Below are 23,695 nucleotides of genomic sequence, written 5' to 3'. Positions count from 1 at the left end.
CGAGTTGAACGATGCATGAAGAGAGGTACTTTACATTATCCCACCCTTGATAAACCAGATCCAGCTAAGGCAAGTAAAGGCAAAAGGACTGAAGTGCATTCTGTGAATTTTGATTCAAATCCAGCTGTTTATGGTGTGCCTACTTCAGATTATCGCCCAAGAAGCAATGCCCCAAGGATGTCAAGCCCGGGAGCCTACTATAATCATAATCACACCCAAAATCCTTATCCACCCCGATTCAATGCACCATCACCCAATCAATACTCGCAAAACCCAAACACTTACCAAAACTTCCAAAATCCAAACACTTACCAAAACTTTCAAAGCCCAAACACTTACCAAAATTTTCAAAGCCCAAACACTTACCAAAACCCTCGTCCAAATTTCCAAAACCAAAGACCCAGAAGATCCGTTGAGCATTTCGATCCTTTGCCCATAACCTATGTTGAATGTTTCACGAAACTTCAAGCGCAAGGAGCAGTGGCTCCTATTCCGGGACGGGTCCACCAACCTCCATATCCTCATTGGTATGATCCTAATGCCACATGCTTATATCATGGAGGAACACCCGGGCACTCAACTGAAGGTTGTTTACAATTCAAAAGGATAGTCCAGGGGATGATTGAAGCGAAATGGCTGGATCTTAGTGCAATCAATAAACCAAATGTCAACAACAATCCATTGCCTAATCATGAGAAGGAGGGGGTGAATGCCATTGAAGAATTTTGTGCTACAAAAAGATGGGTATCAGAGATTGCAATGCCATTGGGCCAGTTGTTTTTGGTGTTGAGGAAAGAAGGATTAGTTGAGGAAGTGGCAGTGGATACACCCGATCAACGTGGACTTTTTGATGACATGAATATTTGTGAGTTCCATAGAGGACAAAGGGGACATGCTATTGAGAATTGTTGTGGCTTTCAGGAGAAGGTACAACAGTTGATGGATTTGAAGATAATAAAGTTTGAGGTGAAAGGTCAATCAAATGAAGTCAATGTCCTAGGAGGTTACTATCAAGGACCAAGGCCGAATTGCGTGAAACCTTTTGTTTTGCAATACTCTATAGAGGACAAGCCAGTGAGTGTGATTCCGAAGATAGATCCTTTGTACAATAATGATAAGGTTGTGCCATGGAATTATGAAGCAGGAGCTAGTGGAAAGCAAGGAGAAGTGGTAGATAATATTTCTGGCGTTGGTGGAGTTACCCGAAGTGGGAGATGTTACACGAGAAATGAGACAGAAGGGAATCTAATGGTGGACCTTGAAGCAGAGCGTAAAAGGAAAGGGAAAGCAATACCTGAAGTGGAAAAGTCAGGTTTTATTCCAGAAGAAGGTCTTTTTGTACGCCCAGAAGAGAAAAAGAAAGTTGTAACTGATGTGGAAGTTCAGGAGTTCCTGAAAATTATTAGGCAGAGTGAGTACATGGTGGTGGATCAATTGAAGAAAACCCCTGCAAAGATTTCGATCTTGGAGTTGATAATGAGTTCTGAACCACATCGACAAGTCTTGATGAGAATGTTAAACCAGGCATATGTATCAGACAAGATTCCTACAGACTCTTTCAATGGCATTGTAGGAAATGTGTTGGCCTCCCATTTGTTGTCCTTTACTGAAGATGATATTCCGCCTGAAGGGATGGGGCACAACAAAGCTTTGCATATTTCAGCCATGTGCCGTGGAAAGGAATTAGCAAGTATCTTGGTGGACAATGGGTCATCCCTCAATATTTTACCAAAGGCGACTTTTGAGAAGCTGCCAATTGACAGATCTTATCTAAGACAAGTACCAATGGTAGTGAGAGCATTCGACAGAACACGTAGAGAGATTATGGGAGAAATTGAAATACCTTTACAGGTTGCAAGTGTAACGTTCAATGTGCCGTTTGTGGTAATGGATATCTCACCAACCTATAGTTGCCTGTTGGGACGCCCTTGGATTCACACTGCGGGAGCTGTTCCATCATCGTTGCACCAAATGCTCAAATTTGTTTATGATGGAAGGGTTTACATAGTAAAGGGTCAGTCAGAATGGATGGTTGCCAGCTTGTCTAATAGTTCTCCTATTGATGCTCCGACAGAGGGGATTCAGAGTTCATTCCAATCTTTTGAAATTGCTAGTGCTAGCTATGGGAAGGAAGGACTTTCTCCCCTAAAGCCACAAATATCAAAGGTTACGAAGAATGTAGCAAAATTTATGATGAAAAAGGGGTTTCGCCCAGGAGAAGGACTCGGTAAGAATCGACAGGGAATTAAGAAGCCAGTAGAAATGGTGAAACATTCAGAACGCTGGGGTTTGGGTTATAAGCCAACTAAGGTTGACAGGAATCGTGTGCAAGCAGAAAAACAGGCGAAGAGGCTTGCCCGTCTGGAAGGAAAGGAATTGGAAGTTGAAAAGAAACCGAATCCCTGGCTTTATGACAGTTTTGTGTATGGAGGGATGCAAAACAAGATAAGTTTGACTGACATTGGGGCAGTTTTTGGAAAACTGTCATTTCAAAACTCGACTGGTGTAACTAGGGCAATTTTGGCAAATATATGTGATCAGTTTGAAAAGTTCCAAGTTGCTGTGGTGGAAGAGGAACAGAGTTCAGCTGCTAGACCTTGCTTTGTCATCTCGCGTCCTTCAAATTTCAAACTTAGCAACTGGACCAGTTTGGAGCTCCCAATATCTCTCAAGAACCTGCAAGAGTAATCCCGAGTGCACTACCATCGTGGGCCTAGCTCACGGCCTTCGTTTGGGTCTTTTGTAATGAGCATGCTTTACTTTGCTTTCAATAGATTTTATAGTATGGCGATTGCATGTTCTATCTTTGTTCATATTTCCTTTTCCATGAAATGAAATCTCCTGATAGTCATCCATATTCATGTTTCTTCATTTCTATTCAAGTGTTATTCTCCATTCTTAAAAACCACTTTCATTCATTTCTTTAACAGGATTGAAAATGATGATAATAAAGAGGACGAACTTAATGACCCAGATTTTGATGCACCCATTAGCAATGTTGAATCTGACTATGAAATAGACGAAGAAATTGAGATTTTTCCTGAGATGTTAAGACAAGTCAATCAAGAAAAGAAAATAATACAGCCACATCAAGAGTTAACTGAAGTCGTGAATTTGGGAACTGAAACGGAGAAAAAGGAAGTCAAGGTAGGAGCTGCCTTTGAAGGAGAAAGCAAAAAGAAGTTGATAGATTTATTGCATAGTTACCAGGATGTCTTTGCATGGTCTTATTAGGACATGCCGGGTCTTGATACAAACATTGTTGTTCATAAGTTGCCATTAATTCCAGAATGTACCCCTGTGAAACAAAAATTGAGGAGAATGAAAGTAGACATGTTGTTGAAGATAAGAGATGAAGTGAAGAAGCAGTTTGATGCTGGTTTCTTGGCAGTGGCTCGATATCCAAAATGGGTGGCGAATATTGTACCTGTCCCCAAAAAAGATGGCAAAGTTCGGATGTGTGTCGACTATAGAGACCTTAATCGCGCAAGCCCGAAGGATAACTTCCCTCTTCCTCACATTGATGTTTTAGTGGATAATACAGCCTGACATTCTACCTTCTCTTTCATGGATGGATTTTCGGGTTACAATCAGATCAAGATGGCACCAGAAGATCGCGAGAAAACAACTTTTATTACGCTATGGGGAACTTTCTGTTATAAAGTCATGCCTTTTGGTCTGAAGAATGCCGGTGCCACTTATCAAAGGGCCATGGTCACTTTGTTTCATGATATGATGCATAGAGAAGTGGAAGTATATGTCGATGATATGATAGCAAAATCCAAAGAAGGTGAAGACCATATTGTGAATCTCCAGAAGTTGTTTGATCGATTAAGGAAGCATCAATTGAAGTTGAATCCAGCTAAGTGCACATTTGGGGCAACCTCGGGGAAGTTGTTAGGTTTCATTGTAAGCAGGAAAGGAATTGAAGTAGATCCTGATAAAGTGAAGGCGATCTTGGAGATGCCACCCCCTCGGACGGAAAAGGAAGTTAGGGGTTTCTTGGGAAGATTGAATTACATTGCCAGATTCATTTCACAGTTGACGGCTACTTGTGAACCTATTTTTAAATTGTTGCGTAAAAGTAACTCTACTGAATGGAATGAAGATTGTCAGGTAGCGTTCGAAAAGATCAAGCAATACTTGAAAAGTCCTCCAGTGTTGATGCCTCCCGTGGCTGGCAGGCCGCTTATTCTCTATTTGACCGTCTCATATAGCTCGATGGGATGTATGCTCGGACAACATGACTCATCAGGAAGGATAGAGCATGCCATTTATTACTTAAGCAAGAAGTTTACCAGTTGTGAAGCAAATTATTCGATGTTAGAGAAGACTTGTTGCTCGTTGGTTTGGGCTGCGCATCGACTTAGACAGTACATGCTATATCACACTACATGGTTGATTTCCAGGATGGATCCTATCAAGTATATTTTTGAGAAACCTTCTCTTTCAGGGAGGATAGCTAAATGGCAAATGTTATTATCAGAATATGATATTTTATATGTCACACAGAAGGCAACCAAAGGGAGTGCAATAGCAGATTATTTGGCAGAGGGAGCGATTGATGATACTCAAACTATGGATTTGAAATTTCCAGATATTGATGTCATGACTGTGTCGATAGAAGAAGAGAATCAAAAGAATTTGGCAAAATGGACTATGTTGTTTGATGGCGCTTCTAATATCATAGGATGCGGAATTGGTGCAGTGTTAATATCACCTGAAGAGAATGTTATACCGTTTACAGCTAAGTTGTATTTCGAATGTACCAACAATGTGGCCGAGTATGAAGCATGTACGATGGGAATTCAAGCTGCTATTGATATGGGGATTAGGAGGCTACAGGTCTATGGTGATTCACAGTTGGTGATTAGGCAATTGAATGACGAATGGGAAACCAAATATGACAAGCTTATTCCATACTACCAGCATATCAAAAAATTAATCAAGTTTTTTGATTGGGTGGAGTTGGATTATATCCCAAGGGGAGAAAATCAAATAGCAGATGCTCTGGCAACTTTGGCGGCAATGTTTGATGTAGACCCAAAAGGGGAAGTGCAGGTGATTAAAATCGAGAAACGAGAAGTTCGAGGTTACTGTTCAAATTTGGAGGGAGAGCCTGATGGTAAACCATGGTATCATGATATTCAACAGTACATTGAGAAGAAAGAATATCCATCAGGGGCATCAGAAAATGATAAGCGTACCATCAGGAGATTGGCGGGATCTTTCTTCTTGAGTGGAAATGTTCTTTATAAAAGGAATGATGGGATAGTTTTCTTACGATGTGTTGATATTGCTGAGGCTAAGCAAATCATGGAGGAAATTCATGAAGGGATATGTGGAACTCATTCTAGTGGATATGCAATGGCAAGGAAGATTATACGTGCAGAGTATTATTGGTTAACCATGGAGAGGGATTGTATGAGTTATGCAAATAGATGCCACAAGTGCCAGATTTATGCAGACAGGACACATGTTCCCGTTAATCCATTACATGTGTTGACGTCACCATGGCCTTTCTCTATGTGGGGATTAGAAGTCATCGGTTCAATTGAGCCAAAGGCTTCTAATGGGCATCGTTTCATTTTGGTTGCTATTGATTATTTTACCAAATGGGTGGAGGCTGCTTCATATTCTAATGTGACGAGTAGCGTGGTTGTTCGGTTTTTGAGGAAAGAGATTGTTTGTCGATATGGAGTCCCGGAAAGAATTATTACTGATAATGGCACGAATTTCAATAGCAAAATGGTGAAGGGTTTTTGTGACCAGTTCAAAATTCGTCATCATAATTCGACGCCATACCGACCGAAGATGAACGGGGCTGTTGAGGCGGCGAATAAGAATATCAAGAAGATCATCAGGAAGATGACAGAGAATTACAAAGATTGGCATGAGAAGCTCCCTTTTGCTCTATATGGTTATCGGACATCAATACGCACATCTACCGGGGAGACTCCTTTCTCTTTGGTGTATGGTATGGAAGCAGTTTTGCCTATCGAAGTGGAGATTCCATCCCTTCGAGTAGTTCTGGAGGCAGGTTTGGAAGAATCAGAATGGACTCGAACGAGATATGAGCAGCTGAATTTGATAGAAGAACGAAGATTAAGAGCAATTTGTAAAGGGCAATTGTATCAAAGAAGATTGATGAAAGCACATAATAAGAAAGTCCGACCTCGCAGTTTCAGGGAGGGAGATTTAGTGTTGAAGATGATTTTGCCACCTCAAAAAGATCACCGAGGGAAGTGGACACCGAATTATGAAGGACCATATGTGGTGAAAAAATCTTTTGAAGGAGGGGCATTAATTTTGACAAGAATGGATGGAGAAGAATTGCCTAATCCGGTGAATGCAGACGCCATCAAAAAGTATTACCCATAGCATAAAAAAAAAAATCTCGCTAGGTGGAAAACCCGAAAGGGCGACCTAGGCAAAAAATTAGAATTAAAAGCTCGCTAGATTGAAAACCCGAAAGGGCGATCTAGGCAAAAATTAGAGCAACAAAAATCTTGCTGGAGTGAAAACCCCTTGTGGGTGCTTCAGGCAAAAATTAAGGAAAAAGGAAAGTCTCTGCTAGAGTGAAAATCCGTCCTGGGAGCTTCAAGTAACATTGAGATCAAAAAAGGCATGGAGAAAGCAATTAAGGGAAATTGGCAGAGGCCTTCATGAGGATTTGGGAAGAATATGGGGAAATACAGTGAATAAAAGATAGCAGGGCTGTATACAGTTGAACTAGTTATGATCAAAGATATACATGATGAATTTGTGGGGAAGAAGCTTCATATGGAAATAGTCAGATTCAATAATTGCAAAGTGGATGCACACAAAACTGGGGCAGTTTCGTGCGGAATCGGAATTATTTCATTTATATCTTGTAAAGATTTCTGCTATTTCCTTTGTTTCTAACCTTCTGGAATCATATATGTACCTCATCAGTTTCTCTTGTTATCTATTCATTTTAATAAAATGCTATGAGGTCATTCATTTCTGAGTTCCTAATTCATTGATTGTTTTCATCAAAATTTTGATTGCTTGCGTAAAATTCTCATATAGTACAAGTATCGCCATGCTGTTGAATTTATTGGAAATTGAGTAAAGTAATAAAAGAATTATGACAAGTGCATTAGGATATTGTTCTTAACAGGAACTTGAAAGATTTTGGTGTTCTTGGCTGTGAAGAAGCTAAAAGAAATTAAATAGCGCTAAAAGGCATGGTGGAGCCGGAGAGATTTTGGTGTTCTTGGCTGTAAAGGAGCTAAAGGAAATTAAATGACTTTAAAAGGCATGATGGAGCCGGAGAGGTTGTGGTGTTCTTAACTCTAAGAGGGCTAAAAGAAATTAAATGACGTTAAAAGGCATTAGTGGAGGCCAGGGAGATTTTGTTTAGCATTAAAGGTATGTCGGATTTGATGGAAATCAGATGTAAACAGTAAATCGATGGGAAGATCAGACAAAAAGAGAATGAAAGATACAAGAATAAGGGTAACATGGCATATTGAAGACAAGATGAAATCAAAAGATGCAGTCTTCTCATGAGGGATAATGGCAGGATGGTAGGGGTGATGGTGCTGACAACAATTAACCAAAGTCGAATTTTCAAAATGAGAAAAATAAAATACAATTTCTCTTCATACATTCATACACTCATGGATATTTTCTTACATAAAATTCAAACAAACAGTTGGCCAAGCCGGGAATGGCCTTGTGATCCCGTGCCCCTTATTTTCTTGCACAAACAGTTGGCCAAGCCGAGAATGGCCTTGTGATCCCGTGCCCCTTTATTTTCTTGCACAAATAGTTGGCCAAGCCGGGAATGGCCTTGTGATCCCGTGCCCCTTATTTTCTTGCACAAACAGTTGGCCAAGCCGGGAATGGCCTTGTGATCCCGTGCCCTTTTATTTTCTTGAACAAACATTTGGCCAAGCCGGGAATGGCCATAGTGATCCCGTGCATTTCAATTCTCGTACGAAACTCGGTTGACTACGCCTTTGTTTGCCTTTTATTTCATAAATGACATACAAAGGGGGGCAGCTGTAGTAACCGGATTTCGTCCGATCCGAAAAAGAAAAAATAGAAAAAAGAACACAAAAAAATGCAAAATCTCATTTCTTTGACCTATAAGCCCATAGATATTCATAATCCCTTTCTTGGATCCTTAAATACTCAAATCTTGAATAAGATCAAATCTTAGAAAATATCTAAAAATAAGAGAATTGTTTTAAAAAATGTCACATCTTTTTATGATTTTTGCTAGAAGAATGGAAAAGTAAAAAATAAGAAAGAAAAAGCCAAGAATAAAAAGAAGGAGACAAAGAGAGAAATGTGGCACAAATTGGGGAAAGAAAAAGAATAAAAGAAGGAGACAAAGAGAGAAATGTGGCACAAATTGGGGAAAGAAAAAGAATAAAAAGAAGGAGACAAAGAGAGAAATGTGGCACAAATTGGGGAAAGAAAAAGAATAAGAAGAGGGGAGAAGAGACTTTGGTTTTGGGGGGAGAGGAAACAAAACAAAAAAAGAAGAGAGGAAGAGAGGAGGCGTGAGAGAGAGGAAGAAAGAAGGAGACTTTGGCTTTTGGTGAAGCAAGAACAAAAAAGCCAAGAAGAAAGAAGGAGACTTTGGCTTTTGGTGAAGCAAGAACAAAAAAGAAGAGAAGAAGAGAGGAGGCGTGAGGAAGAGAGGAAGAGAGGGGAGAGGAAGAAGAGAAGGAGAGAAGGAGAGAGGGGGAAAACCGATTCTTTGGATTTTTTTGGTAGAAGCTTCATACCCCTCATATCTTTCACTCAAGTATTGCTCTATTTACACTTGATTTCAATGTTTGATTCATTTTTAGCATCCTCGGATGTTGACTAAGAATAGACATGGTGTTTCTTGCATTCACCTTGGACATATGTGATGCTTGAGAGTGTTTTCGATACTAATATGTTGAGCCCTCTCTCTTTGCATTTTTTTTTCTTCTATTTCTTGTTGGAAAAAGAGGGAGAGAGCATATTTGGATTTGATTTTCTTGGTTTGGATACGTGTGAATCTCATAATGTGGTCTTGACTCGATTTAAATCTTGATTTACATTTGAGTATTCTATTTTTCCCTCTCTTTATGTTTGTTTTGTTGGACGAGACTCGGGCTTGGATATTATTTGGACGAGTTGATGGAGGCTTGAGCAATTTCAAGATTTTGTTTGGTTTATTGCAATTTGTGTATATTTGGCCCCCCATATTGTGTAATTTATTTTATTCATGTCGATTTGTATAATTTCGACATTTATTATTTGGATTATTTGTACAAGTGTGGATTATGAATATATAGGCTTAAAGTTGAATATAGGTCATTTCAATTAAAGAAATCATAAGTTGATTTCCTTTATTTGAATTATGAACCTTATTTGATTTCATTTATGAATTCGCCATAAGTTGGCAATAATAGGTTAAGTTGATAGATGACACTTTTCCAAATAATCATTTATACCATAAGTTGGTATTTAAAATTAAACCTACCAAAAGTTGGTAGGTCATTTTATCATTTATGCCATAAGTTGGTATTTAAAATTAAACCTACCAAAAGTTGGTAGGTCATTTTATCATTTATGCCATAAGTTGGTATTTAAAATTAAACCTACTAAAAGTTGGTAGGGCATTTTATTAAATAAACCATAAGTTGGTATCTAAAATTAAATCTACCAAAAGTTGGTAGGACATTTTATCATTAACACCATAAGTTGGTGTTTAAAATTAAACCTACCAAAAGTTGGTAGGACATTTTATCATTAACACCATAAGTTGGTGTTTTAAATTAAATCTACCAAAAGTTGGTAGTGTGTCCCTAAATTAAAACTATCATAAGTTTTAGTAATATTACAATTTCTTTTAATGCTATCATAAGTTGATAGTATTCTTACAAATCTTTTCCCAAAACTATCATAAGTTGATAGTGTTATTTCAAACCTATTTCCAAATAAAAACCATCATAAATTGATAGTAATATTCCAAGCTTTTTTTCAAACACTATCATAAGTTGATAAGTGTGTTGAAAGTAATAATTCAAACTTTAACAATTATATCTTGCAAAGAGCAAGTATCCATAAGATAGCCATGAAATTAATTAGGGTAACCGTTTTCAAACGGGAGTTGTGGGGTGCCTAACACCTTCCCCACACTCAATCGATCCCCGTGCCCTTTTCTCTGGTTCGCAAGTTTTTTTGGTGTCCAATTGCACTTTAAATCAATTGGTGGCGACTCTAAACATTTTCATCCTCCCACGCCGGTCCGCGTCGTGACCCCGGTTGCAACAACTGGCGACTCTGCTGGGGACACCAGGTTTTTTAAACCTAAGAGGGTCAAGCCCATATGATTAATGATTTATGTTTTCAACATAAATCTACCAACTTTTGATAGATTTAATTTAAAACACCAACTTATGGTGTTAATGATAAAATGTCCTACCAACTTTTGGTAGGTTTAATTTTAGATACCAACTTATGGTTTAAATGATAAAATGACCTACCAACTTTTGGTAGGTTTAATTTTAAATACCAACTTATGGCATAAATGATAAAATGACCCACCAACTTTTGGTAGGTTTAATTTTAAATACCAACTTATGGTATAAATGATTATTTGGAAAAGTATCATCTATCAATTTAACCTATTATTGCCAACGTATGGCAAATTCATAAATGAAATCAAATAAGGTTCATAATTCAAATAAAGGAAATCAACTTATGATTTCTTTAATTGAAATGACCTATATTCAACTTTAAGCCTATATATTCATAATTCATACTTGTACAAATAATCCAAATAATAGATGTCGAAATTATACAAATCGACATGAATAAGATAAATTACACAATATGGGGGGGCCAAATATACACAAATTGCAATAAACCAAACAAAATCTTGAAATTGCTCAAGCCTCCATCAACTCGTCCAAATAATATCCAAGCCCGATCCCGATGGAGCCAAGCCCAATCCACGTAGCAAAATTCAACAAGAGGAAGGTCAAATAGGTATTCAAATATAATATCAAATTACTTCCATATTTAAAGATTCATATACACATATAAACATATACAATATCATACACAACCATATCATGTATGCACATATACATATATAAACACATCCACAAGCTGGTACATATACATATACAAACACAATACACTATACATATACGTGCATACACCCACTGTATATATATACACGCACAACACACACATTCACACACGATGCACATATATACACACGCCCACTGCATATATATATACGCACACACTGCACACCTATATATACATACGCTATACATATATATACACATCCATGTAAACACATATATATGCAGAGATCAAAATATGCTTACACGGAATACAGGAAGCAAAATCCAAACATAGAGTCTCAAGTATAGGAGACAAAATCTCAATCACTCATTAACATATAACCAGCACGACAAACTCAAAATGGGAACCGAGACATGGATCTAAGAATATGGGTCCAGAAAATGGATCTAAGAACAAATCAGAAAAAGAACAGAATCACAATAGCATGGAGCATCGAGTACGAATGTGAATCCAGAGAAATAGGAAACAGTGCATCAAAAACACATACACAAGATAGCACCAAATCTAAACAACAACAAATGCATCTTTTAGAAGATTAAAACCAGAGGCAAAACTAGAACCCGCATCCTACTGCTCTGAAATAGAACCATAAGCTCACAACAAAAGTGGAATCAAGAAAATGGTAGGGAAATAAATCAAAGCATATGACTACCTTTTCCGATTTTGCTTCTCTCTTCTCGATCCGACGGCGGCTCTTCCCTCTTTTTCCTCTCACGGTTTTCTCCCACTTCCTCCCTCGGCTGCCTTCCTCCTTTCCTTTTTTCTTTTTTTCCGGGCTCAAAACCTCCCCTTTCTCTCACGCCTCCTTCCTTCTCTCTTCTTTTTTTTGTTTTTCTTCCGGGCTCAAAACCTCTCCCCTTTCTCTCACGCCTCCTTCCTTCTTCTATTCTTCTTTTCTCTTTCTTTCTTTTCTCCTTTCTCTTTTTCTTCTTCTTTCTCTTTCTTTCTTTTCTCTTTTTCTTCTCCTTTCTCTTTTTACTTTCGGCTACTTTTTCTTATATATATATTTTTATTTTTATATGATATATATATATTATTATTATTTTTTGTATTTTGTATTTTTTTTTTTTTGGCCGGACGAAAACCGGGTACTACACTATGTTATCATTCTATAGGCGTAAACTATATTATACATAAGAATTTCTTGTGTTAGCATAAACGTACTTGTGAAGTTTAATGTCATAGAGGTTGACCATGCGACAAAGTTCTGGGAGAATATTTGAAGAAAGAATCTCAATCCCTTTTAGTACATGTGCATGTGCATAGCTATACTTTATTTCAGGCTATGGCAAACGTTTGATTTGCACCATGCAACACTTATGCTTCCGTTGACATGTGCATTCACTTAATAAGTTAATATTGTACTTAAACGTCTCTTATAAGGATGACATGAAATCAAACTTATTTTATTGAGATGTAAAAACAATATTATATGGATTTACGGGACCAAGGGGCGCCACATGTAATCATTTACTTAATCTCTTATCAATTATATCTATAAATAAGCTTTGTTCACTGCACTATTTTCACTAAACCACTGGGACTGAATTGCCATGTGTCTATGATCAAAGACAAGTGAGTTTCCTCACATTTGGCTTGAATTTTGGCCGATGTTTCTTTTGGGAGGCTGGCTGATCACTACTTTTTCTTCCTGTGCTGAAGATAAATTTTCTTGTGCTATTGTTGACATTTCATTGATTAATCCTTAAACTTATCACAATTTATGGATGAGAGTTAGTGTCGCCCTTTCGTATGAGGATGTGAATCATATTAAATTTTACTTGCTTCATCGTCTATTCCTTTTTTCTTTGGGTTCATAATGGTGCTGAATATTTTGTGCAGCTATGAAGCAACCTCATCGAGGTGAAATCGCAGTCTTGCCAAGGAGCTTATAACAGGAGCAGTGGCTTCTGTTTTCTTGGTATGACTTTCAACTCTTTCATAACCTTCTGGTATTGCATAATAAGAGATTTTGGTTAGTGGCTGGTACCTAATAGGCTAATACCTTTCTGTGCAGGGGTTTGGATCTTTGTTTCTTCTACTTTCCTCTGGTGTTTATGTTTAATTTCTGAAGATTGAGCTAGAAAGATCCTGACCAATGGGTCAAGTTAGTCATCATGAAAGTGGACGTAACAAGGCTCAAACACTCTTTTAACTCTGACCAAAGGAGTAGATGTTATATTTCACATTTTGAGCCTAGATTTTTGATGCCAGAGGATTAATCATTAGATTAATCATTTTTCTGGGTTTGATTGAGTTTTTCTTAACCGTTCTATTGTGGTTGTTACTTGCTACAACATGGATCAAAATTAGGGGTGACAAAACTATATCCGATTTGGATGATCGAATTTATCCGATTCGAATTAAGCAAAGTTTGGACATAAGTGATAGGTCTAAAATTAATTTAGGTCCAAACACAAACTGGTTTAAAACCGGGTTTGGGTTCAAACATGGAAATTTTGTCCGATTTACTTGTTTGGACTTTAAATCATATTATATTATTATTTGATTTATTTGTCTGAATTTAAATAAATTTGGATATGTTTAATTAAGTAGGTATGAAATTTAATCAAGGTTAGCTCCAGCCATCTAACTATTTTATAAACAATTGTTATTGTCCCATCCGAAATTGACTCAGAATTGATTTTTTTGTCACCCTTCACAAAAATGGGTACCGCATGCCCTACTGTAATAACATTTTGGGGTCAAATTTAAAAAAAAAAATCATAAATATGCATTATTCCGTCTAAATTTTTTATTTTTTAAAATAAAAATCAAATTATCTCTATTGAGAATATTTGAATTTTTTATGGGACGGTCGAAACATCCCGGAGTTTTATATTCCTACGCACACCCTACGTGCTGAGGGTAAAACTATCCGTTGGGATGCTTCTTTCACACAAAACGCCAAAAAAAGTAGAATTGGCGACAGGCAGCGTGTTCTGCACCCTCTTTAAAAGAGCGTGTATATGGCACCATCTTTTAATAATCTGTTTTCTCTCCATTAACGGAGGTCACATCGCTCTCAGAATCCCTAGGTGGGGTAGGTCCGGTCCCGGAGATTGTGTTTCTATATAAGAATCGGCGACGCTGTTGCTAGGAAATGGATCCTCCAGCCCCGAAGAAGAGAGGCCGAAAACCCAAGCCCAAGGACGACAAGAAAGAAGACCAAGGCAGCAGAATGAAAGAGGCCAAGAAATCTCAGCCACCCACCGTCGACGAGAAGTACACTCAGTGGAAGAGTCTCGTCCCCGTTCTCTACGACTGGCTCGCTAATCATAACCTCGTCTGGCCTTCTCTCTCCTGCCGGTACTCACATACACTCTCTCTCTGTCTCTCTCTCTCTCTTTTAGGGTTTTAGGGTTTCTTTTTTCCTTCTTTGTTGTTTTTGTGATTCTAGGATGAGGTTTTCCTTACATGTCATGCATCCGTGAAATGTTACCAGAACCCTAAGAAACTTATTATCTTCATATATGTTCCACGGATCTTGGTGGACAGAAACCCTAGAAATGGGCGTTCCTATTTCTTTCTGTTTTCATTCTCGTATACTTCAGTGTATATGTGCGCTTATTTTGTAGTGTTCTTTAAATCGATTTTGATCAAGATGTTAAGTCCATCTTGCTTTTATTTTTGTCCCTGTTCCTAATTAGTACCTAAAATAGTGTACATTGTATCCTTGTTTCTAAATGTGTGGAATCTGTTTAGTGACTCCACCTAGGATGAGCATGTCTTTAATCCTTACTTGGTCGGTGAAATGTTGCCAAAAACCCTAGGAAACTTTATCTTCATTTATGTCCATGGATCTTGGAGGATAGAAACCCTAGAAATTAGCGTTCATATGTCTTATTTGTTTTACTTTTGTAGTGTTTTTTTAATCATCAAGATATCAGGTTGGTTTTTTTTTTTTTTTTGCTTTGTTTGTGTCGCTATGTATGGCAATGATCTATCTGTTCTTCTTAAACAGTTTGCTGACTTGCTTTTGCTTGTGAGAGCAGGTGGGGCCCACAGCTTGATGTTGCAACCTACAAGAATCGCCAACGCCTTTACTTGTCTGAGCAGGCATGTGTTAGCTTTGTTAATGCTTGTTTTAAGTGCAAATATTGTTTATGTTTGGATGCTTTTGTGGCTTGAAATGATCCGAGGATATGATAACATTAAACCAGTGTTCTGCTTCACTTTCGAGTTGCGTGATGGTCCAGATTTAACTCTAGGTGTATTCATTATTCTTAATCATTAATGCCACTGTAAAATTTTTCGATTCTAGATGTACTTTATTTTTATGGTATATGTACCTCAAAAAATGTAATTCCACTTAAACCATGCAATATATTATATATCTAATGAAAAAATTGTGATGCTCTTATGTTGTTAACTGTCAGCACTTATGGCAAGTGAGCCATGAGTTGAACGACAATCACGTTGCATGTAAGGGACCACCCATCCATTAGGTTGTGGGTTCGAATCCTATTCCCTCCCCAAACCCTGTTTCAAAACAAAAAAAAAGAAAACTGTCAGCATTTGTGTAGTTGTTGTTGGTTTTTTTTTTTAATTATAAATTTTCCAGCTTATTTTGTTTATTTCATATTTTCTCACTCACTCTTGGTGAGATTGAATAATTATAGAACATAGATGGAACTGCACTTATATTTTCTGCTCTTGTTGGAAATACCTATTTTTGCTTGTCCCCTGTATATCTTAGGTTCAACTCGATGCCCCCATATTTGAATTGTCCGATTCTAATATTTCAACTGGACTGCATTGTACTCGACAAGCTCTGAGGTTTTTTCCTAGTGTATTTTCAGACTGATGGCAGTGTTCCAAATACTCTGGTTATTGCAAATTGTGAAGTTGTCAAACCGAGAGTTGCAGCTGCAGAGCATATATCTCAGGTAATGGTTATCCTTTTCTGACTATTTTCTCGTTATGTATTTCTGGAGTTGTGACGTTTCGCATTCAGTTCCATTATATGTATTTGACATGAATTGGCTTATTTACAGTTCAATGAAGAAGCACGCTCACCATTTGTAAAGAAGTACAAGACAATCATTCATCCAGGAGAGGTATGATTTCTTCCGTACGCTGGTTGTCCGCTAAATTTTATATACTCTTTCCAAGCAAACAAAAAATACATATACTCTTTTATTGACAAAATGTTTATATACTTTTGCCTTTTCATAAACTGAGTGGGTTTTTTCGTCCTTTTTGGGTCAAATATGAGACAAAAGTTTAATGAAGTTCTTCTATCATCAAACTGTTCTATGGATATTTAGCCTCTATGCGTCTGGGATTTGTCTTTTGTCTTACAGTTGAACTTGTTTTGTATGCCTCTTCTTTTCTTCCTTCCCCCATAGCACTCCCCCTCTTTCTTCACCAATTGATGATACTTACCCTCTGTGCATCTTTATTAGTCATGAATGCTGCTGCTTTTTTTTTTTTTTGCATACTTCATTCTCTATTGTACTATTTACTGGTATAATTTTGTAGGTGAACAGAATCAGGGAGCTCCCACAGAATGCCAATATAGTGGCCACTCATACTGACAGTCCTGATGTACATGTCTCACTTTTTTCAGTCACTTTAGCCAGGAATACAATTTTTGATTTATATATAGGTGGCTGTCAAACTTTAGTGTTTCTTGTTTAATTTGGTATTCGTTAAAAATTCAGGTTCTTATATGGGATGTTGAAGCACAACCGAACCGTCATGCTGTCCTTGGAGCTACAAATTCTCGCCCTGATTTGGTATTAATTTTGAAGAATTATGATTTGTTTTCTTCTTCTTCTTGAATCACTTTCATCTTCTCTACAATGTGGTTAAACATTTATAACAATTTTCATGATACCTAACACCGTAGTGAATGGTTGGTTGAATATGGTATCTGCAGAGAAAAGTTTCCTATAAGTCCTAAGTTTTAGCTCTGTACAAGAAGCTTCTTCCATGAAGTTTCTCTTATGTACAACCTGCACTAGATTTGGATCATTTTTAATTTTGCATGGCATAAGTGATTGAATATGGATCTCTATGCTGCTTTCTTTGTTTTCGGAAGTAGAAACTCCAAATCCTTGTTGCAGAAGAAGAGGGAAATTTTTATAAAATATCATTGCTTCGCTATTTTGGTGAGCATGCTGGCTATCCAGTTGTGTGAAAGGACTTGAGGAAGTCCACATGTATTTTTCCCTTATTATAATGTTGACATGGACCAAATTCTTAGTATATTGTGTTCTTCAGCGTCATCAATGTGTTTATCTAAGAAATTTTGGGGGTCAGCATCAGTTCAGTGCTCGAGAAATGCAATACTAACCCAAATCACGTTGCAAATCTCTGCGCGAGGATCCTTCTCTAAATATTCTTGCATGTGCTTATATTCTTAAGAATTCTACTGGTAAAATTGTTGGTAACTGCTACTTTTCTGTGGCTGAACTGTGTGTTTTCTCAGGAGACATTATAACATGTTAACTTGAACTCGTCATGCAGATTTTGACTGGACATCAAGATAATGCGGAATTCGCTCTTGCAATGAGTCCCGCTGAACCCTATGTGCTCTCTGGAGGTTTGATTTTTTTTTTGTTTCTTGATGAGTCTTATTACTTGATCGATTCTGGGAACTGCTCCTGATATGTATTTGTTACACAATCTTAGATGTTAGCATTTGAGTTTCAAACACAGAAAGGTAGGACTGAAGTTTATGCTTGTCTGGGTCAAGTGTATAACCATGGCTTGTGCACTATAGGATATATATTTATCTTATTTTGGTATGTGAAATTTTTTTGGTATGAGCTATGGTGGTTGAATGTGCTAGCTCTTCTTTAGGACACACATAAGCTGTTCCTTTGCAGCAATTTTCTTTAATTCAAGAAGGTTTCTATTGCAGGGAAAGACAAGTTAGTAGTTTTGTGGAGTATTCAGGACCATATAACAACATCAGCCACTGACCCATCGGCAGCCAAGTCGCCAGGTTCTGGTGGATCAATTATTAAACAAGATGGAAATGATAAAGCTGCTGATGCCCCTACTGTGGGACCTCGAGGTGTCTACAATGGACATGAGGACACAGTTGAAGATGTGGCTTTTTGTCCATCCAGGTACCTTTTGTGGTTTGTGGTCATTTAGCTCATTGATTCCTTGATTGTTGCTTAAGAAGTTTATCTTCTCCCATTGATATGTTATTTAGGACATTAGTTATGCTTTTTGAGAGTCTGGGCTTTGTTATTTTTCAGTATGGTATTTGTAGTGGCTGTGTGCAATGCTGAAATATATATCTCAATAAGATGTAAGGTCCTTGTTTATGCATTCTTCTAACTCTTTCTTCTTGATCCATTATGTTAATCATGGTAAAGATTAGTAAAATGAGGTTTACAATGTATTCTAATATCTTACTACTACATTGTGTTGTGTGCTGTAGTGCACAGGAATTTTGCAGTGTAGGTGATGATTCTTGCCTTATATTGTGGGATGCACGTACAGGCTCTGGTCCGGTCGTCAAGGTTATACATCTTATCAATTTTCTTTATGTCTTATGATAGTTCTTGGTCTTTCTTTTTTTCATTTCTCTTCAAATGAGGTAAGCGAAAACCTCAGCCGCTATGAATAAGCTACATCAACTTTGCTTTTGTATCTCCTACTTGCTGCAGAATCATTCTAAATTGTGAGAATCTGTGACACGCTTCTTTGCTCTATGGATGGTGTAGCACTGCCCCTTTGGAAAGGCGTGATCATCTTGTCTTTTATTGTCTCTTATGCATGCTGTAGAATTCTGAAAGGCCTTGAGTTATTGATTGTGTAGTTAGAGTAGGCTGGCTCAAATGTTTTAAACAGGGATGTTAATAACAGCAATAGTGTCTTAACAAGTATGAAAGGATTTCGAAAGTACTTAAGTCTGGCACTTGAAGCATCAGGAGTTGAACTAGCAATATGGAGGGATTTTCGGGTCTGTCAGCTCATTTACTTCTTGAGTTACACCTCAAGGGTGATGTTCTAATATTCATTAAGGAGAATATGATCTTTGGAGTACGATAGCCTTGGAGATGTTGGGCACCATCTTTTTTTACTCTCTGTTTATCTTTGATTCACTCGTTGTTAGCCTGTTTGATTAGCCCAGAGTTATGAAGTAGTGTTATTGACATTTTTTTACTTGTAGTGAATGCAATGTGTTGATGATCAACTGGTATTTTGTGGTATCGGAATTCCCAATCAGCTTTGTGCTATTTTTTCAAATTACAATCTGTTCATTGATGTGTTTTTCATGCTTCCTCTGTCCACTTTGTTTGCATTCTGTTGGCAGTTAACAAGTAATACGACTTTCAACCTTTTTTTATGACAATTTTAGTACTATTAATGCAGGTTCTGATCCTCCCACCTCATCTCTTTTGCAGGTTGAAAAGGCACATGATGCTGATCTCCATTGTGTTGATTGGAACCCCCATGATGATAACCTGATTTTGACTGGGTATGATCTCTTGTTATGGAACTTAAGTTTGGGTAAATCCTGGATGTGGGATACTTGTGGTTTTTTATGCTGCTTTATTTTGTATTCTGCGATGTTGAGTTCTGTATATGTGAGTTTTATGTTTATGTGACATGATATCGCACCAGGTCGGCAGATAATTCTGTTCACATGTTTGATCGCCGGAATCTTACTTCTAATGGAGTTGGATCACCTATCTTCAAATTTGAGGGTCACAAAGCTGCTGTTCTTTGTGTTCAAGTACTAATCAACAATTCTGTTCTTTTTACTGATCTATTTTTTTTTGCTTTTCCCATTTATTTTTATAATCTATAAGTAGATCTGTAGTGCTTGTTTTAAATTATTTGTTTTAAAAATTTTCCAGTGGTCTCCACACAAGTCATCTGTGTTTGGAAGCTCTGCAGAGGATGGCCTCTTAAACATTTGGGATTATGATAAGGTACTTTTTTGTATCTACTGGGATATGGCATTATATTGCTACATATATTCGTCCATCTAATTTTGGCGCACGACAAGTGGTATCTCCTTGCCATTCTCTTTGCTGTGCTTCAGAGGTCGTGGTTAAAAACTGATGAAACTGGAGAGATTTGACAAGAATAATTTGTCAGATATGACTACCTCTTACAAGTTGTTATTAGACACAGATTCATCTCTTGGTTCAGTCAATCTTACACATATAGAATACCATTTTTCTATAAAAATTCATCATAGCACTTTTATGGAGCATTGATCTTGTTCCTTTTTGCGGTTGGACCGATGACCGATGACCAAACTTTGAAAAGCTGTTGATGATTTTGTCCATGTTAATACATGTCAAGGACCATATTGAGGCATGCCATGATTAATTTCCATGCACGGGTCAAAAAACTTCTGTTTAAACTTTTTGAGGTGTAGTCAAGACTGCTTTGTTTCTGTCTGTCATGTCTATTGTGCCCCATATGAACCAAAAAAAAAGCGTCTTCCTTGAAGCTCTATGCCTTCTCCACGTGAATGGGTGGGAGGACAAAATGATTTTCCTTTCTTTGAAGCCCAATCTAGTTGCTGATTTGTATGGCTCAATTGTTCGGTTTCCCAGCTTCCTACCATTTATGCATTGAATACTGTAGTATTTTTGCAGTATTGGTGGAGAAAATTGTTTAGTGAAATTATCATTTGGGCCATTGATATTTCAGGTAGGCAAACAGTCTGGGAGTGCATCAGAATCCCCCAGTTCTCCTGCTGGCTTGTTTTTCCAGCATACTGGTCACAGGTTTGTTACTGGGTCTACTTTTATTGTTACGATGATTACGTAGTTGCAATTAGCAGTCAACTGCATCAAACTGTTCTAATTTTTGGTTTTCGCCTCCCTTTTTTTTTACTATTGCGTTTTCGCTTTAGTTCTTCCTTGGAAAATTGTGTTTTGATAACCTGACCATCACTGTTCATTTAAATGCTTCAGGATATTGTTTTTAGTGTTTTTCTGTCCTTGTTGTCCATGAACATTGAACTGAAGCATTCCTTACTGGTGCATGTCGCCTTTTCTTTTACACAATAATCTCCGCCGTTTTTCTGTTGTATCATATGTTTGTCCTTGTAACTATGCATTTGGCAAAGCTTAATTGTTTCTCTCATCTGTATTTGCCTGATTTTGTTCTCGATAAGGAATTTGACAAAGCTTAATTATTTCTCCTCCATAAAGTGTCTTAATTGGATGAGATGAGTGAAAAATTATTTAGACTTCTCTTTCTCTCTCTTTTTTTTTGAGGAATAAAAAACTTATAGATTAATTAAACTTCTAATTTTTCGTGCACTGAAAGAGGCATCAAATTGATTGATAACCGGTTAGATGCATCTTCTCCGGGGGTGGGTGGGGAATTTTTCCGCATGTCATAGGATGCCTGTTTAGCATTCTCGTCATTCATAAATTTTTTCTGGAGCTGAAGTTTTTTCTTTGCTGGTTGTACAGGGACAAAGTTGTTGACTTCCATTGGAATGCATCTGATCCTTGGACTATTGTTAGTGTGTCTGATGATTGTGAGACCACTGGTGGAGGAGGAACATTGCAGGTATCATATGACTTCTTCTGTAAATGGTTTCTTTTCTGCAAATGAACTGGTGATTTAGGGGATAGAATAGCACCAGTGTTGTGGGGAAAAAATTTGGACTAGTGAAATTGGCAGCTGAGGGAAAAATTGTAATACCCCTTCAAAGTTGTAAGACATCAAGCGGACTTGTGGATAACATTGCAAGATTTACCCCAAGGTGTTGGGAAAATGGATGTCTTTGAAACCCGTGTCCTGAGGTGTTCTGGCAAGAGAAGATGATTCTCCCCATAGTAGTGCGTTAGTTGGGAATTTATAATCATAAATAATAATGTTTTGATGGTTTTTAGGAAAATGAGATGCTTTCTAATATTTGAGTGGCACTAAAGTTCTAAAAGAATGGACTTTTCCCAAAATTGAGTGGCACAAAAGTTCTAGGAGAATGAACTTTTCCCAAACTTTCTTAATCTGTTACCACTAAATGTGTGAGGAAGTTGACATTGTTGAGTCCTTACCCCTCATGGAGTCCCTGACGTAATCATGGACTGCTTGAATTCTGATGGAAGAATATGTTTTGTATTAATTGAGTCCTTGGTTATTTGTTCCCATCATGAGCCCTGGGTTGGTGTTTTTTACTAAGACAACGCTGCTTGTGAAAAAGCTGTAAATTATGTGCTAAACTGATGCTGGTGTTGTGCAGATTTGGCGCATGAGTGATTTACTCTATAGGCCAGAAGATGAAGTTTTGGCAGAGCTAGAGAAGTTCAAGGCCCATGTGGTTGAATGTGCTGCTAAAACTTGATAGTTAGCTTTTGACTTGAACAATCCCATTAGGAAAAAAAAAAAAAGACTTGGACAGTTGTAGGGCTTGGAAACAAATCTCAGTTGTAGATTGTTACGTAGATTAGCTCGACGTGGTTTCTTCGAAAGATTGAGAATTGTTGTATCCTTTGACTGGCTTATGGACCTCGTGATGTTGAGAGACCCTTTGGTTTTTGACTTGTGATTTAGATTGAAGCTAAGATTTTCGACTTTGCAGTTCCCAGTTTTTTTACAGGCAGGTGCAGTAAGGAATTTATTCAGCTGCATTTAGTAGATGATTTGGATAATGTTGCCTACAATTGTGTTTCGTCGTGATGCTTTTGTGATCTTTAATGTTCTTTGTTTACCATTTGCTCTTTTTCAATAGAAAGAGAATATTATTAAACTGGGTAAAAAATACTATTAAACTGGATAAAATTTGAGGTGGGTTATCTTGACGATGTCATTCCGTAAAAAAAGGAATAGTTATAGTAGGAGGATAAAAAAAAGAATGAATTCTTTGAGTTAAGTCAAACTCAAGGTTGGTTAAACTATCCGCGCATAAATTAATTTCACGATAAACATGAAGACATTTAATACGTATTAACAAATGAGAACAAACATTTGAAGTGACAATCTATTTATTTAAAAGATTAATCACTTGCTTTTCGATGCCGACCTAGTGAACATGGACGATCCGAAAATTGACACATAAGGGCGCAATCAAATCAAATACGATCCAATTATGCTGCGGTTCTGTGTACTTTGTGTAGTGAAGAAACTACCAATCTCTATCGCCATTATGTAATTCAAGTGTGCCAAACTAACAATCCAATTCAATATATAATTCCTTCCTAAAAGGCCCTTTCTTGATGCTGGTCTTCCCGAACTCACTTAAAATTTGATGAAAGGAAAGGTAGGTGGGCGGGTCTGGATGCAATGCACGCCACTGACGCCAGTAAGCCACATACACAAGAAAGGAAACAAAAAGAAAAGAAAGAGACAATTGTTATTTATTTATTTTTAGACCACGTGATTCACATCAGAGATGAACAAAATCGGATGGTATCAGAAATGGAGGGTATAATCGTAAATGTATACATCAGAGATGGACAAAATCGGATATACTCAGAAATGGATGGTATAATCGTAAATGTATACATCATAGATACGCCGGTCTCGAGGCTGTCTGCATTACCGAAAACGGCCGCGTTGTACTTCCGCTCACCTCTCATCCGCCACTTTTTATATTACACAACACACACACCTTTTTTGTCAAGCCCTGCCACGTCATCCC

The 23,695-nt window shown here is 37.5% G+C and overlaps 1 protein-coding gene and 1 pseudogene across 1 annotated transcript; both read left to right on the top strand.

The window, feature by feature from the left end:
• LOC119993135 overlaps nt 1-13,621 on the top strand; it is a 59,835-nt pseudogene extending 46,214 nt beyond the window's left edge.
• A 497-nt stretch (nt 13,622-14,118) lies between these two features.
• On the top strand, nt 14,119-22,694 carry LOC119993134 (WD-40 repeat-containing protein MSI4-like). The gene is made up of 15 exons (XM_038840080.1): nt 14,119-14,421; nt 15,108-15,171; nt 15,915-16,001; nt 16,110-16,172; nt 16,597-16,662; nt 16,779-16,853; nt 17,587-17,662; nt 17,984-18,194; nt 18,515-18,596; nt 19,485-19,558; nt 19,705-19,816; nt 19,941-20,015; nt 20,749-20,825; nt 21,522-21,621; nt 22,298-22,694. The coding sequence occupies exons 1-15, from the start codon at nt 14,216-14,218 to the stop codon at nt 22,397-22,399; spliced, it is 1,470 nt and encodes a 489-aa protein (XP_038696008.1). The 5' UTR covers nt 14,119-14,215; the 3' UTR covers nt 22,400-22,694.
• Nucleotides 22,695-23,695: the final 1,001 nt, after the last annotated feature.

This window comes from Tripterygium wilfordii, chromosome 23, assembly GCF_013401445.1.
Source record: "Tripterygium wilfordii isolate XIE 37 chromosome 23, ASM1340144v1, whole genome shotgun sequence".
Classification (NCBI taxonomy): Eukaryota; Viridiplantae; Streptophyta; class Magnoliopsida; order Celastrales; family Celastraceae; genus Tripterygium; species Tripterygium wilfordii.
Note: the sequence above shows the minus strand (reverse complement) of the source record. Positions and strands in the feature narration are given on the sequence as shown.

What these genes read in the sequence shown, in the direction of transcription:
- LOC119993134 (XM_038840080.1), top strand. Translation starts at nt 14,216, where the DNA reads ATGGATCCTCCAGCCCCGAAGAAGAGAGGCCGAAAACCCAAGCCCAAG. An exon ending in GCCTTTACTTGTCTGAGCAG is followed by an intron (nt 15,172 to 15,914) that starts GCATGTGTTAGC and finishes GTGTATTTTCAG; the next exon opens with ACTGATGGCAGTGTTCCAAA. An exon ending in GCTCTGGTCCGGTCGTCAAG is followed by an intron (nt 18,597 to 19,484) that starts GTTATACATCTT and finishes TCTCTTTTGCAG; the next exon opens with GTTGAAAAGGCACATGATGC.